The sequence below is a fragment of the Mesoplodon densirostris genome, chromosome 3 (genome assembly GCF_025265405.1).
Source record: "Mesoplodon densirostris isolate mMesDen1 chromosome 3, mMesDen1 primary haplotype, whole genome shotgun sequence".
In the NCBI taxonomy this organism is placed as follows: Eukaryota; Metazoa; Chordata; class Mammalia; order Artiodactyla; family Ziphiidae; genus Mesoplodon; species Mesoplodon densirostris.
This window is the reverse complement of record NC_082663.1, coordinates 120,455,902-120,470,473: the sequence shown is the minus strand read 5'-3', so window position 1 is coordinate 120,470,473 and position 14,572 is coordinate 120,455,902. Positions and strand designations below refer to the sequence as shown.

General features: G+C 42.6%; 2 protein-coding genes across 2 annotated transcripts; both read right to left on the bottom strand.

The window, feature by feature from the left end:
• Window positions 1-5,723: 5,723 nt before the first annotated feature.
• Window positions 5,724-8,661, bottom strand: PCDHB3 (protocadherin beta 3). The gene has a single exon (XM_060092021.1). It carries the CDS (start codon window positions 8,166-8,168, stop codon window positions 5,808-5,810), a length of 2,361 nt encoding a protein of 786 aa, XP_059948004.1. The 5' UTR covers window positions 8,169-8,661; the 3' UTR covers window positions 5,724-5,807.
• Window positions 8,662-10,579: 1,918 nt separating this feature from the next.
• Window positions 10,580-13,962, bottom strand: PCDHB2 (protocadherin beta 2). The gene has a single exon (XM_060093481.1). It carries the CDS (start codon window positions 13,599-13,601, stop codon window positions 11,208-11,210), a length of 2,394 nt encoding a protein of 797 aa, XP_059949464.1. The 5' UTR covers window positions 13,602-13,962; the 3' UTR covers window positions 10,580-11,207.
• Window positions 13,963-14,572: the final 610 nt, after the last annotated feature.

Here is a 14,572-nt window from a genome sequence, read left to right as displayed (position 1 = left end):
TCAAGTTGAGGATATTCCCTATTATTCTCAGTTTCATGAGTGTTTTTATTATGAAAAGGTGTTGTATTTTGTACGATGCTTTTCCTGCATTTATTGAAATGGTTGTATGGTTTTCCTCTTCTGTTAATATGGTATATTGCATTGATTGATTTTCATATGTTAAATCAACCTTGTATTTCTGGGACAAATCCCACTTGGTCATGTTGTATAATCCTTTTCACATGTTGCTGGAGTCAGTTTGCTAATATTTTGTTGAGGATTTTTTGTACCTATATTCACACAAGAGATATTGGTATTTAATTTCCTTTCCTTGTGTTATCTTTGGTTCTGGCAGCAGGGTAATACTGGCCTCATAAAATGAATTGGGAAGTGGTCCCTGCTCCCTTTTTTTAAAAAACAAGTTTGTGAAATATTGGTGTTTTTTAAAAAAATATTTATTTATTTATTTGGCTGCACCTGGTCTTAGTTGCAGCACTCGAGATCTTCGTTGCCACATGCAGGATCTTCATTGCAGCATGCAGTATCTTTAGTTGTGGCATGCGGGATCTTTAGTTGCGGCACGTGGAATCTTTAGTTGCGGCATGCGGGATCTTTAGTTGCGGCATGCGGGATCTAGTTCCCTGACCAGGGATCAAACCTGGGCCCCTTGTATTGGGAGCATGGAGCCTTAGCCACTGGACCACCAAAGAAGTCCTTGGTGTTAATTCTTTAAATGTTCAGTACGATTCACCAGTGAAGCCATCTAGTCCTGGGCTTTTCCTTGTAGAAAGTTTTCTGACTACTGATTAAGTCTTGTTGAATAGGATGAAACATTCAGGATGAAGAAATCCATTTCCCCCGAGATAAATATAAGGGGAAAAAATTCTCAAAAGACAATATTTAGAGAAGACAATTTTAATTTTTGATAAACTTCTAATTTTTCTAGAAGTTGAGTTTCTCATCAAAGTCTTTCCTCATGGACAGCCCATATTAGTTGGACACTATTGACTTCAAAAATCTGAACCCATTTGTCTCTGATATTCCAGTCAGAAACCTCTCATATTAGTAGTTCTGGAACTAAGTCTTAGTGATGTTGACATCCCCAGAATGCTCAGAAGGTGGCCTTATGAGCAGCAGTCCACTGAAGGCTCCTTGTTCATCCTCCACATTTGAGCATCACTGAATAGGAGCAGAGAGAATTGAAAGAGGAAGATGGCTAAATAAAATTAGTGATCAAGAGGATAGAGCATGTGTTGGCTTGAGTAAACTTCTGTGGGTGGTTCAAGGAACAGAAGGTAGGGCTGGGATAGGTCCTCGAACAGGTATAGCATAATTATGCCAAATAGAAGGTGGCTTCTAGTTGTCTTTAATAACAGCACAAGCTTGTGCCTGGCTGTATCTATCTCTTATGAGCTTAGATATGCTTCAGTGCTCTATACTTCCAGGTTGTGGGTCCATGTGCTAATAAACATTAAGTACTTTGAGGCTTTGAATCATTGATAAGATAGTCATGAGTTCTAGCTCATCACCATCCAGGATACCACCTTGTTCTACCTGGTACCAACTCAGTACACAATATAGGATTGCTTAGCAGTGGATTTTCTTTGTCATCCAGCATGTTGGGTGTGTCATCCAGGACCACCATATGCAGCACTGTCATGCATATTAATCAAGACCATGTTTTTTCCCTGTAGGTAATTCTCATGTATCTATTACTTCAGTTACAACTCATTTTCCTCAAAATCAGCTTTATTCTAAGATTAAATCAGCTTGTTTACTCTAAAGATTGAAAAGTAAATGATGTCTTCATTAGCTCTCATGTCTATAGCCTTATCAGACATCATGATAGCCAAGAAGCAGAGGGTGACAGTCCCTAAGATTTTGCTTCATAGAGCAAATGCAGAGCAGTGCCACCCAAGGGAGACTGGGGCCCAGCTCAAACACATCATTAGGTGTTGGTCCAGAACTTCTACTTGTGTGTGGCAAAGTTGAGCTAAGCTTCTTAATTAAGGCTTGGATTTGTAGAGCCTGAGGCTGTAACCACTTTGAGACTCCTTCCTCCCTTTGCAAGACTACCAAAACCAGTAATGCTATGAGGGAAACCTCCAATAGAACATGAGTTCTCAATAAAATATCACCAACTAACAAGACTAACAGTGTGAAAAACAGACTCAACAAATAAAAGATGTATACAGAAGAAACAGAGATTGGAACAATATGGAAAGAACTTAAAAGTAAAAGATATTTAATTTCCTCCAACAAAAAAGAAGGAAATGGCAATTGTCTAAAAATAAAGAACAAATTGTTGTGAAAACCTGCCAAGTGGAAATTTTGGGGAAAAAAAGCCCACAAAAAACTATAGTTAATTAAAAAAAATTCAGTATATTGGGTGAATCTCAGGTTTGGACCTAGCAAATATCAGAACATCAAGAATAAAGAAAAAATCTTAGAGTTAAGAAGTTTATAGATAAAAGAATGAGAACTAGACTGATATACTTTTCATCAACAGTCTTCAATACTAAAAGAGGGAGAAGGAAAATCAGTTTACATTTTTTTAATATAAATTTATTTATTTATTTATTTATTTTGCTGCGTTGGGTCTTCGTTGCTGTGCACGGGCTTTTGCTAGTTGTGGTGCATGGGCTTCTCATTGAAGTGGCTTCTCTTGTTGCAGAGCGTGGGCTCTAGGCGTGTGGGCTTCAGTAGTTGTGGCTTGTGGGCTCTAGAGTGCAGGCTCAGTAGTTGTGGTTCACGAGCTTAGTTGCTCCGCAGCATGTGGGATCTTCTCAGACTAGGGCTCGAACCCGTGTCCCCTGCATTGGCAGGCAGATTCTTAACTGCTGCACCAACAGGGAAGTCCCTAGTTTACATTTTAAAATCTATGATCAACCAAGCTATTGGCTAAGAACATGAGGATTAGACATAGAAATAACTGAATTATGCCTAATAGGTTGCCAGCTTTAAAACATGTAACAATCTACTCTAAGAAGCAAAATAGAGTAGTGGGATATATTTTTTAAAACTGTCATTTTTTTGGGCCTCCCTGGTGGCGCAAGTGGTTGAGAGTCCGCCTGCCGATGCAGGGGATACGGGTTCGTGCCCCGGTCTGGGAGGATCCCATATGCCGCGGAGCGGCTGGGCCCGTGAGCCATGGCCGCTGAGCCTGCGCGTCCGGAGCCTGTGCTCCGCAACGGGGGAGGCCACAACAGTGAGAGGCCCGCATACCGCAAAAAAAAAAAAAAAAAAAAAAAAACTGTCATTTTTTAAAGTCCCCATTTGCAAGGAAGCCATATTTAAGGATTAAGGAAGATTTATTAAAAGTGTGGTAAGTTAGTTCACTAGTTTTAATGAGTGATATTTGAACATAGTTTAGTCTTTTAACAACTCTACATAAAAGTTTAAAGTTCACTTTCATCTCTTTGCCTTTCAGTGTTAAAAACTAGATTAGAATATTAGTAAGAGATCAATCTGGAAATAATTCACAGTAATGAATTTGTCCATCCTTTAGAAGAAAAACTACTGGGAAATTATTATGAATGTAGAAAGTATCACTTTTACCTAGTGCTGGACTTTCAGTTGGGGGAATTCCAAAAAGTGGCAAAGATAGTTAGTACTATACATATGGTGCCCTCTCTGTCATGCATGTAATAAAATATCCAGGTAAAGAAGTTTCTGAAAGTTGTCTTCAAATAAAAGGGTAAAAGGTTTCCAATAGACAAGAAATAAAAGCAACTTTGAACCAAGAGTACGGTATAATTTTTTCCTATCTTCAAATTTAGTCCATATGATCTTTTCTGGCTTTACTAAATTCTGATCACTTCTCAACAATATGTGAATTCAGTGCATCTATCAACTAAGATATTAAGTATCTGTTCTTCTTATGTCTGGGTCTAAATAACTCCCCGGTTATATAGTGCCTCCAATTTGAGTCCAAAATCATATACCATATTGGCCAAAAAAAGAACTGGCCTCCATATTTTCTGTAGTTGAAAATTTCCCTGGTTCTGACACGAGCTGGAACTAAGCCAGCCAAATACAGAGAAGTCTTGATCAGAATTCTTTGCCTTTTCTCTGATCTTCATGAAAATTCAGCTAAGTATGAAAAGTAGAAAAAAAAATCTGACCAAAGAGCCAGATTCAATTATCTCTATAAAATACTTAATGAGTGAAAGGAAATACTGTCTTTCCCTTGATTACTAAGGATTCATGTATTTGAGTCTCATGCATAAAATAACACCATTTTAATATGATTATAACTTTATGTGTGATTGAAGACATGTCAGTATTATTTTTTTGTTTGTTTTTTGGGTTTTTTTTTACAGTCATTAGGGGTTTTAAATTTTTGAGCTGTAATTGACATGTAACACTATATTAGTTTCAGGTGTGACAATGATTTTATATTTGTGCATATTGCAAATGATGACATAAGTCTAGTTAACATCTAGTTAACGACATTCTTTTTCTCTTTTGAGAATTTTCAAAATCTTTGAGAAACTTCAGTTCTCTTTCTTCTAGTCATGAGTATTCAATTCCTGGAAAGTTCTATGCCTCTGGATGAGAAAATGCCTATGAGGAGAAATTTTATTTTTTCCTAATCAGATTTTTAAATTGGGGACTAAATATTTTTACTTTAAAATAAGGTTTTTTTCTATTTCATTCAAAATAGACATAAAAATCGATGTTTGGTTGCTTCAAGAGTTTATTCTTAGTTGTAGTTAATTTAGACTTTCACAGTGATATTGCTCTCTCCCCTTTAGAACTTCCCATTCTTATAATCTTCTTTTAATTACTCTATAGGAAGTAGAATGCTGATGTGGTTGGGCAGTGTTTATCCCAGAAGGACCATACATAATCCTAAGTCATGTCAGGTTGAAATGTGAAGGAGGAAACTAAGAGAGGAAACAAAGAAAATATTTCCTTCATATATCACCATATAAATGCCAAGTAGATATTAATTTTTTTAAAGTAGGATTGGATGGGACACCACTTTTGCTATAAAGCATTTAGAGAACATATATACATGTACTTTCTTGAAATTTAAAAAAAATGGCCCTCAGGTTGATAATACTTACATCTCAGAAGTTAAAAAACAAATTGTCATTCCACCAGATGTTTATTAAATAATGTTTTCATGCCAAATGGAAAAGCACGATCAGTTGTTCAAAATGTCTATGTTTAATTTTTTTTCTCAGTCATCCATCATAAATACATTTTAGGCAAATCTAAGAGTAATCTGACCTATTAACCTACATTTTTTGTCCATTTTTAGCCAATATAAGCATATACAGTGTTGAAATATTAATTGCAAATGTCAAAACAAAATGAATTATATATGTAAGTTTTATTTGAGTACTAAACCTCTACAGGATGATACACCTTAAAATGGTACATATTAAAACATTTTTATTTATCCACTTCATTAACCACAGACAAAGCTGCTTTAGGAGTATTATAAAGAATATTACCTGACTATATTCAATAGGGTAAATTATAATATTGGTGGTTCAGAACTCTCTACATTGCTTTGGATATAGAATTTGAAATGACTACCTTAAATAAACCTATTTGAAATCATCATTAAAAGATAATGCATTTATTTTTACTCACCTATTAGAAAAAGAAAGAGACATTAATAATGGATTAAAAAGGTAGGAAGCAGACGAAAAAAGAACATGCAGGGTTAACTAGATAGAAAGTAAAATCAATATATAAACAAAATACTATATCAACTCAAGAGCCTTGACTTAAAAGAAAGCATTCATAGCCAGACAACTTTTTGATTCTTCTGTTAATGAAACCTACGCTATTCTTGCAATTGCCTTTTTGCGCTAGTCCTGCCCAGTGTCTTGAACCAGACCACTAGGGAGAATTGGCTTCAAGAATTTAAACTCATTTAACCCGGAGCCTCCCGTCAGACACACCTCATACTGGTAGCTCTGGGACAGGGTCCCCGTGCCGCTGACGTCCACCAGATGGCCCGGAAAGGGGCCCTCGGGCACGGAGCAGCGGCCCACCGAGGCCGCCCCGCCCCTCCTGCACAGCCGCACTGTGACGAACACCAGCACCGAGAAGAGGAAGAGCGACGACACCGACGCCAAGGCGACCACCAGGTAGACGGTGAGCGGGGCGGCCGGGGCCGCGTCCGCCGCTTCCGGGGCCGGCAGGTAGGGCTGCGAGAAGCCGCCCACCAGCAGCACGTGCAGCGTGACGCTGGCCGAGAGCGGCGGCTCGCCGTTGTCCTTGACCAGCACCACCAGCCTGTGCTTGGCCGCGTCGCGCTCGCTCAGCAGCCGGGCCGTGCGCACCTCGCCGTTGTGCGCCCACACGCCGAAGAGCCCGGGCTCCGTGGCCTTGAGCAGCTGGTACGACAGCCAGGCGTTCTGGCCCGAGTCGCCGTCCACCGCCACCACCTTGGTCACCAGGTAGCCCGCCTCGGCCGCCCTGGGCACCAGCTCGGTGCAGGGCGCCGAGGCGTTCTGCAGCGGGTACAGCACGAAGGGCGCGTTGTCGTTGTCGTCCGCCACGAGCACGCGCACCAGCGCCTGGCTGCTGAGCGCGGGCGAGCCGCGGTCGGCGGCGCCCACGCGGAACTCGAACGCCCGCAGGGCCTCGTAATCCAGGGACCTCAGGGCGAACAGGTGGCCGTTGTCCGGGTTGATGGACACCAAGGAGGCCAGGGGCACGTGCGGGTCGAGGGGCGGCAGCAGCGAGTAGGTGACCTGGGCGTTGGCGCCCGCGTCTCTGTCTGTGGCGCGGACAGTGCCGATGTGCAGGGCGGGGCTGTTGTTCTCGCGGACGGTCAGGGTGTAGGAGGTCTGGGTGAAGGCGGGGGCGTTGTCGTTGACGTCGGCCACCAGCACGGTTATGTTGTGCTCGGTTTTCAGCCTGGGGGTTCCCATATCTGTGACGGTGATGGTGATGTTGTACTCGGCTCTGATCTCTCTGTCCAGCTCTCCTTCTGACACTAAGGTATAAAAATTCTCTACAGATGGTTTCAGGATGAAGGGGAGATCATTCTCGATGGAACACACCATTTTCCCATTGTCTCCAGAGTCTAGGTCAGAAACACTGAAAACAGCCACCACAGTCTCTGGCGAGTTCTCTGGGATAGGGCTGGTAATTGAGGACAAGGTCAGTTCTGGTGGGTTGTCGTTCACATCAACCACCTGAACTATCACTGTTGATTTTCCTGAAAGGCCTCCACCATCCTTGGCTTCTATGTCCACTTCGTAAGTATGGATCGCCTCAAAATTCAAATATTTGATTAGTCGGATATCACCAGTAACTGGATTTAGTTGAAAAGTTTTTCTAATTTCTTCAGAAACATGAAAAAATGCATATGATATTGTACCCAAATTTCCTGTATCTAAGTCAGAAGCTGAAACAGTGACAATAAGAGAGTTAACGGGGCTGTTCTCTAGAACTTGAACCTCATAGAGGGACTGTGTAAATTCTGGGGTGTTGTCGTTTATGTCTAAGACCAGGATGTGAACCTGGACGGTCCCAGACCTCCGTGGAGTCCCGCCATCCAGCGCAGTGAGCATTAACCTAAGCTCTGGCTGCTCCTCACGATCCAGTGCTTTGTCTAGTACTAGTTCTGCGAACTTCCTTCCATCCCTACGACTGCGTGTGAGAACGTGGAAATGGGAATTAGGAGTGATCGTGTAGTTTTGGAGACTGTTTCTTCCCACATCCAAGTCTTCAGCATTTCCCAAAGGAATGATTGTTCCTGGTGGAGTGTTTTCTAGGATTTTCAGCTGCATTTCATTTTCAGAGAATGCCGGAGAATGGTCATTTACGTCTATGACCTGGAGCTCATTTGTAATAAACTGTAAGGGGTTTTGCAGTAATATCTGAAAATGCAGTATGCATGGCTCTGCGGAGCCGCATAGCTCCTCCCGGTCCAGTTTCTCTTGCAGGAGCAAATCACCGGTCTGATGGTTGAGCTGAAAATACTGTCTGTTCCCTTTAGACACAACTTGGGCCCCCCTCGCGGCCAGTTTCCCTACACTCAGCCCCAGATCCTTTGCTAGATTGGAGATGAAAAACCCCCTCTCTTTTTCCTCAGCCACAGAGTAGCGTCTCGACTGGGACACAGCCAGAGACCCACCCAGAAAAACAAAGAGAAACAGGACTTGCCTTTGTCTAAGAAAGCGCTCTCCTCCGGCCTCCATTGCATTTTCTGCCATGTTCTTCCGAGAAATATTGTCAAGCTAGCCTCCAACAGCACTGGGGAACACAGTCTTTTGCCTCCTAACCTTTGAAGAAAACCTAGCGAATAATCCTTACCAGAGTCTCAGATTTGCTTGCTTAAAAATCTGCCCCGGCTCCCAACCCCTAGTTTACGGCACTGAATCGGTGTGTTACAGAGTATACACAGTGCCTGAGGTTTAATTCTCCTTCTTAGTCAACAGCGCCACCGTGCGTTCGCTCACAGCTTCAAAATCTTGGAGAAGGTGATGTTTGCTGGGCTTTTTGTTTTGATTTTTTTAATCGCTTATTCCCTTTTATCAAATCGAGTTGATGCTACTGTAGGAATTTCTTCTGTTATATGGGTTAAATAAACACAATCTAGGGAGAAGAAATGCGCTCTTATCTAAAAGAAGTGACTGTCCCTGGTAGAGTCCCATTTCCATGATTTTGCGGAAGTGGACACCTGCTAGAGCTACTCACCCCACCTCCTGTAATTATTACAGAAAAAGTTTTACAAGATTTTGCTCTAAGTGATGAAGCTTTGCTTTCCTACTAGTGTTTTTCTTTAGTTTCCAAATTTTGTAAAATGCACACGAGTTGCATTTATAGTCAGAAAAATGCTATAAAAAGACAACCTCAAGCAAGGTGATAAAAAATTATAATAGATCATGTCAGGGGATATATCCAGAGACCACGAGTGCCTAATTCCTTCCACATTTTCGCACTCACTCAAGGAACACAGAGCTTTCTCCTCCTCCTGTTTCACAGTAATTCTATGATTACTGGTTTCATCTGTATTAACTCTTTAATCTGCATAACTGTATTTCACCTGTGGAAACCGACATTTATTGCGTTTGTAGAAGTTAGATGTATTGTGGTAATAAGACAGACTATGTCTATATATCTTATAGAGTTTCCCATCTAATGGGGTGAACAGAATTTAAACAGATGTTTAAACAGTACTATACAGGAAATGTATAATGAGTGCACTGGAAGTATACAATATGGAGACCTAACTTAATGGGGGGGGATTCAGAAAGTTTCCCAAAGATGTCCCATTTAATCTGGAATATGAAGGATGAGAAGTCTGCCAGGCTAAAACTAAAATGGGAAGATTCCATATGTAAGAAATGCAAAGGCCCGGGGACAGTAAAGATAATGAAGGTAGGACAGTGTACCCAAAATTTAGTGTCTCAAGAGTAAGTGGAGGGCTTCCCTGGTGGCACAGTGGTTAAGAAGCCACCTACCAATGCAGGAGACACGGGTTTGAGCCCTGGTTCGGAAGATCCCACATGGCGAGGACTAACTAAGCCCGTGCGCCCTAGAGCCCGTGCTCTGCAGCAAGAGAAGCCACCACAATGAGAAGCCCGTGCACCACAATGAAGAGCAGCCCCAGCTCGTGGCAACTAGAGAAAGCTGGTGTGCAGCAACGAAGACTCAACACAGCCAAAAATGAATAAATAAATAGACTTATTTTTTAAAAAAAGAAACATAAATATCACCTATTAAAAAAAAAGAGTAAGTGGGAAGAGAAGGCTGGACAGGGAGGCAGGGGTCAAATAATAGGTGGCTGGATTTTGTTCTAAGAGTGAAAGGAAGCTATTGTAAGGTTTCGGGCAGAGCAGTGAAACAGCACAAATATCATGTGTTCAATATAGCTTCTTCACAATTATAAGTAATGTTATATGAAGGACCATTTATTAAATTTACTCTTAGTATTAGTGATAATAAAAATAACAAAATTACACTTCTTATCCTTATGTTATCTTATTTGGACATAACTGCAAGCTATTTAAATAGCTGTTATCATTAAATCAGAGAGCATTTAATTCCAGCAAAATTTGTCCTGTGAGTATTTTAATGTATTTGAGTGTCAGTATATCACAGATGAAATAAAGACATTTCTTTCCTTCAATCAGTCATTTAAAATTTTTATGAAGAACCTAGTCTTGCAGTCATTGTTCTAATCATGCAATAAATAGAGAGCTACTGAGAAACATAACTCAAGCGCTAAAAAGGAAACAAAAAAGCATTGAAAAGCCTAGGAAACTGAAAGGGGAAAAATGGAAGTAGTGAAAAAAATAGAATGAGCAAACCAAGATAAATATTTTTTCCATGGGCTTATTTCCAATTGAATCATAAATGCTCCAGATATTTTTTTAAATGCAATGCCAAATTACATATGAAGTTTCTAAAATTTGGTCATGGACAAAAACATGTACTCTCTCAGATCTTTTGGATTTTAATGAAGTACTCAAAGAATAGATGGTTTTAAATAATTAAGACAGATTTTTAAATGGAGGGATTGAAACAATCAGAGGTTTAAAAATTTTTAATAAAAAGCATGAATAATTAGCATGTCTGAGAATGACTGGACATTGCTATTTATTTAACTACATTTTAGAATATTGGTAGTTGATTTATTGAAGACTTTTAATGTGAATGATTTGTAGAATCCAACAGTCAAGGTTTTCACAATCTCTAAAGAATCATAATTATCAGGTATGAACATTTTAAGGAAGTATATATTTAGAAAAGTGTGAGAGGGTGCTTTGTTATTCATGAATGTACCTATGTTAATGGTTTTAGCCAATGTGAGTTCACAGGAAGAAAGTTTAAACTAGCCTAAGAGAATACTCTATACAAACACAAATATTCTGGGTAGGAAAAAAGAATAACCCTATGTACTTATTGCAAACTTTCAAAAATGTAGGAATGCAAAAATTACCTAGGGACTGTGGGAGGTGCATTTTGAAAAACAGTGTTCTAAAAATGAACGACTTCAGAAAATACAAAATATACTTTCACACATTAAATCGAATTAAGTTACAGTGATATTAACAGTAAGAAAAGAAAGAAAATTTGCATTCATTATACCACAGAGCAGCACATCTAGAAACACCAGTAACATGCACTGAATTGGAATAAGATAGTTACATTTCAAATACAAAGAAAACAACTCCAATGGGCAAGGCAGTAAAAAAGGACTTTCCACAATTTAACTGAGACTAGGCATCATAGACCCTTATTAAAATTTAACTGAATTCAAAACTATTCCTGAAACTGGGGTTTGCCTCACTAACCCTCTCCTCATCTTGAGTTAGGAAGTTTGGGATAATCGGCTTGAGGAACTTGAAAGTCCCCGAGCCTCCTGTCAGACACACCTCGTACTGGTAGCTCTGGGACAGGGTCCCCGTGCCGCTGACGTCCACCGGGTGGCCCGGAAAGTGGCCCTTGGGCACCGAGCAGCGACCCACCGAGGCCGCCCCGGCCAACCTGCACAGCCGCACCGCGACGAACACCAGCACCGAGAAGAGGAAGAGCGACGACACCGACGCCAAGGCGACCACCAGGTAGACGGTGAGTGGGGCGGCCGGGGCCGCGTCCGCCGCTTCCGCTTCCGGGGCCGGCAGGTAGGGCTGCGAGAAGCCGCCCACCAGCAGCACGTGCAGCGTGACGCTGGCCGAGAGCGGCGGCTCGCCGTTGTCCTTGACCAGCACCACCAGCCTGTGCTTGGCCGCGTCGCGCTCGCTCAGCAGTCGGGCCGTGCGCACCTCGCCGTTGTGCGCCCACACGCCGAAGAGCCCGGGCTCCGTGGCCTTGAGCAGCTGGTACGACAGCCAGGCGTTCTGGCCCGAGTCGCCGTCCACCGCCACCACCTTGGTCACCAGGTAGCCCGCCTCGGCCGCCCTGGGCACCAGCTCGGTGCAGGGCGCCGAGGCGTTCTGCAGCGGGTACAGCACGAAGGGCGCGTTGTCGTTGTCGTCCGCCACGAGCACGCGCACCAGCGCCTGGCTGCTGAGCGCGGGCGAGCCGCGGTCGGCGGCGCCCACGCGGAACTCGAACGCCCGCAGGGCCTCGTAGTCCAGGGACCTCAGGGCGAACAGGTGGCCGTTGTCCGGGTTGATGGACACCAAGGAGGCCAGGGGCACGTGCGGGTCGAGGGGCGGCAGCAGCGAGTAGGTGACCTGGGCGTTGGCGCCCGCGTCTCTGTCTGTGGCGCGGACGGTGCCGATGTGCAGGGCGGGGCTGTTGTTCTCGCGGACGGTCAGGGTGTAGGAGGTCTGGGTGAAGGCGGGGGCGTTGTCGTTGACGTCGGCCACCAGCACGGTTATGTTGTGCTCGGTTTTCAGTCTCGGTGTCCCCATATCTGTGACGGTGATGGTGATATTATATTCGGATCTTGTTTCTCGGTCCAGGGGTGTGTTTGTGACTAAGCTGTAAAAATTCTCAACAGAGGGTTTAAGAATGAAAGGAAGATCATCTTGGATGGAGCAAACCATCCTTCCATTGTCTCCTGAGTCAGGATCTGAAATGCTGAATACAGCAATTACGGTCTGCTGCAAGTTTTCTGGGATCTCACTGACAAGCGTTGACATGGTGAGTTCCGGTGGGTTGTCATTCAAATCCATCACTTGGACAAACACCACACAACTGCCAGAAAGGCCCCCACCATCTGTCGCCTGAATATTTAATGTATAAGTCTGAATAGATTCAAAATCCAGTTCCTGTGTTATAAGGAGTTCTCCCGATTTTGCATTTATTCCAAATGTTTTCCGAATATCCTCAGATGCTTGGGAAAGTACATAAGATATTTCTCCATAGGTTCCAATATCTAAATCTCTGGCAGAGACAATGGCAACCTGGGATCCAATGGGGCTGTTTTCTAGGACATGCACCTCATAATGCAGCTTTGCAAACTCGGGGGCATTATCATTGATGTCTAAGACTTCAATGCGGATTAGGGCGGTCCCAGACCTGGGTGGAATCCCGCCATCCAGCGCTGTGAGGGTTAATCTGATCTCAGGCTGTTCCTCTCTATCCAGTGCTTTGTCCAGCACCAGCTGTGGTAATATTGTGCCGTCGGAACTGTCTTGTAATTTAAGGTGGAAGTGGGAATTGGGGCTGACTGCGTAACTTTGGAGACTGTTGCTTCCTACATCTAAGTCCTGGGCACGCTCTATTAGGAAAGTAGTTCCAGGAGTGATACTTTCTGAAATTTTCAATATTATTTCTTTGTCTAGGAAAACTGGAGAATGATCATTTATGTCCCTAATCCGTAGCTCGGCCTGGAAAAACTTCAAGGGATTTTCCAGTAACATCTGGAAAGGTAGTACACAGGGCTCAGTAGGGCCACATAGCTCCTCCCGGTCCAGTTTCTCATTTAACAACAAATCCCCCGTCTGCCTATCAAAATGCAAACGCATTTTTTTCTCTTTGGAAACGACCCGGGGGACCCGAGCAGCTAGATCATCTACCTCCAACCCCAAGTCTTTCAACAGATTGGCCACAAAGGAGCCACTGTCCATTTCCTCGGCCACTGAATAACGCCTAGGCTCAGAACCAGCCTGAGCTATGCCCAGCAAAACAAAGAATGTCAAGACTTGCCTTTGTTTCAGAAAGCATTTCTTCCTCTCTCCTGCCTCCATCGCTCTCTCGTCTCCCAGCAAACTTGACCCAGCTCGGATTCACGTTGTCGCTGATCTATATCCCAGTATCACTCAGACACTGGGATAAGTGGAGATGCCTAGGGCCCTGATTTCCCGGAGCAACTGCCTTAGAAAGCCTCCTTTTCCTGCTTGCTTCTTTAGCAGAGCATCTGGCTAGAGGAGCGCAGACTGGTAGCTTTCTTCCTTCTACTTCTAATGCTGCAGCGCCACCCTGCGTCCTTTCCGAGTGTTTATTTTTTCCAAAACATTAAGGAAATCTCAGTACTTTCTTTCAGACTGATGGCAATCTAAATGGAATATTTTCAAGTAGTGTCTCTCAATGTACCAAAGTAACAATAATTCCATATTAACTAAAATCCAGTCCCTAATAACTTTTTAAAATTATCCTTCCATTATCCTCCCCCAGTTTTCTTCAACTTAAATAAGAATTCATATTCACTCTTGAATTCCTTTTACAAATGCACTTATTTTCTTAACCACTTGACTTAAGGAATGTCTTAGAAAATTTGTTTTTAAACCAAGTTTCATGATTGTATTGGTGTTACATCTATTTATTCTAGAACAGTCCCCTGTATTTTATTGATATTGAATTTTTTGAAGTGTCCAGATCAGTTGTCTTATAGGTAAACAAAAGATAAAAATAGCTAAGGCATTGGTACTTGTTGACTATAAATTAACAATTAGCTATGCTTCAGAAGAAAAGAAAACACTACTGAAGATAGAGCAATAAAACAACAACTATAGCATTATTCAGAAAGGGGGTGTTTCCTCTACTTTTTACCCAGAGCCCAAAAAGCAAGAATGCCAAGGGTGATAGCTGTCTCCACATACTATCTTGTTTTTAGCTTCAAGGAACCTAATTTAATTGGAGATAAGGTGATGTTAAAGAGATGTATCTCCCGTCTCTCTGTCTTGCATTAGGTTGGCAGAATATGGGGATTTTTTTTTTT

Bases quoted from the DNA above. Each gene is read 5' to 3' on its own strand.
- PCDHB3 (XM_060092021.1), bottom strand. From the start codon at position 8,168: ATGGCAGAAAATGCAATGGAGGCCGGAGGAGAGCGCTTTCTTAGACAA.
- PCDHB2 (XM_060093481.1), bottom strand. From the start codon at position 13,601: ATGGAGGCAGGAGAGAGGAAGAAATGCTTTCTGAAACAAAGGCAAGTC.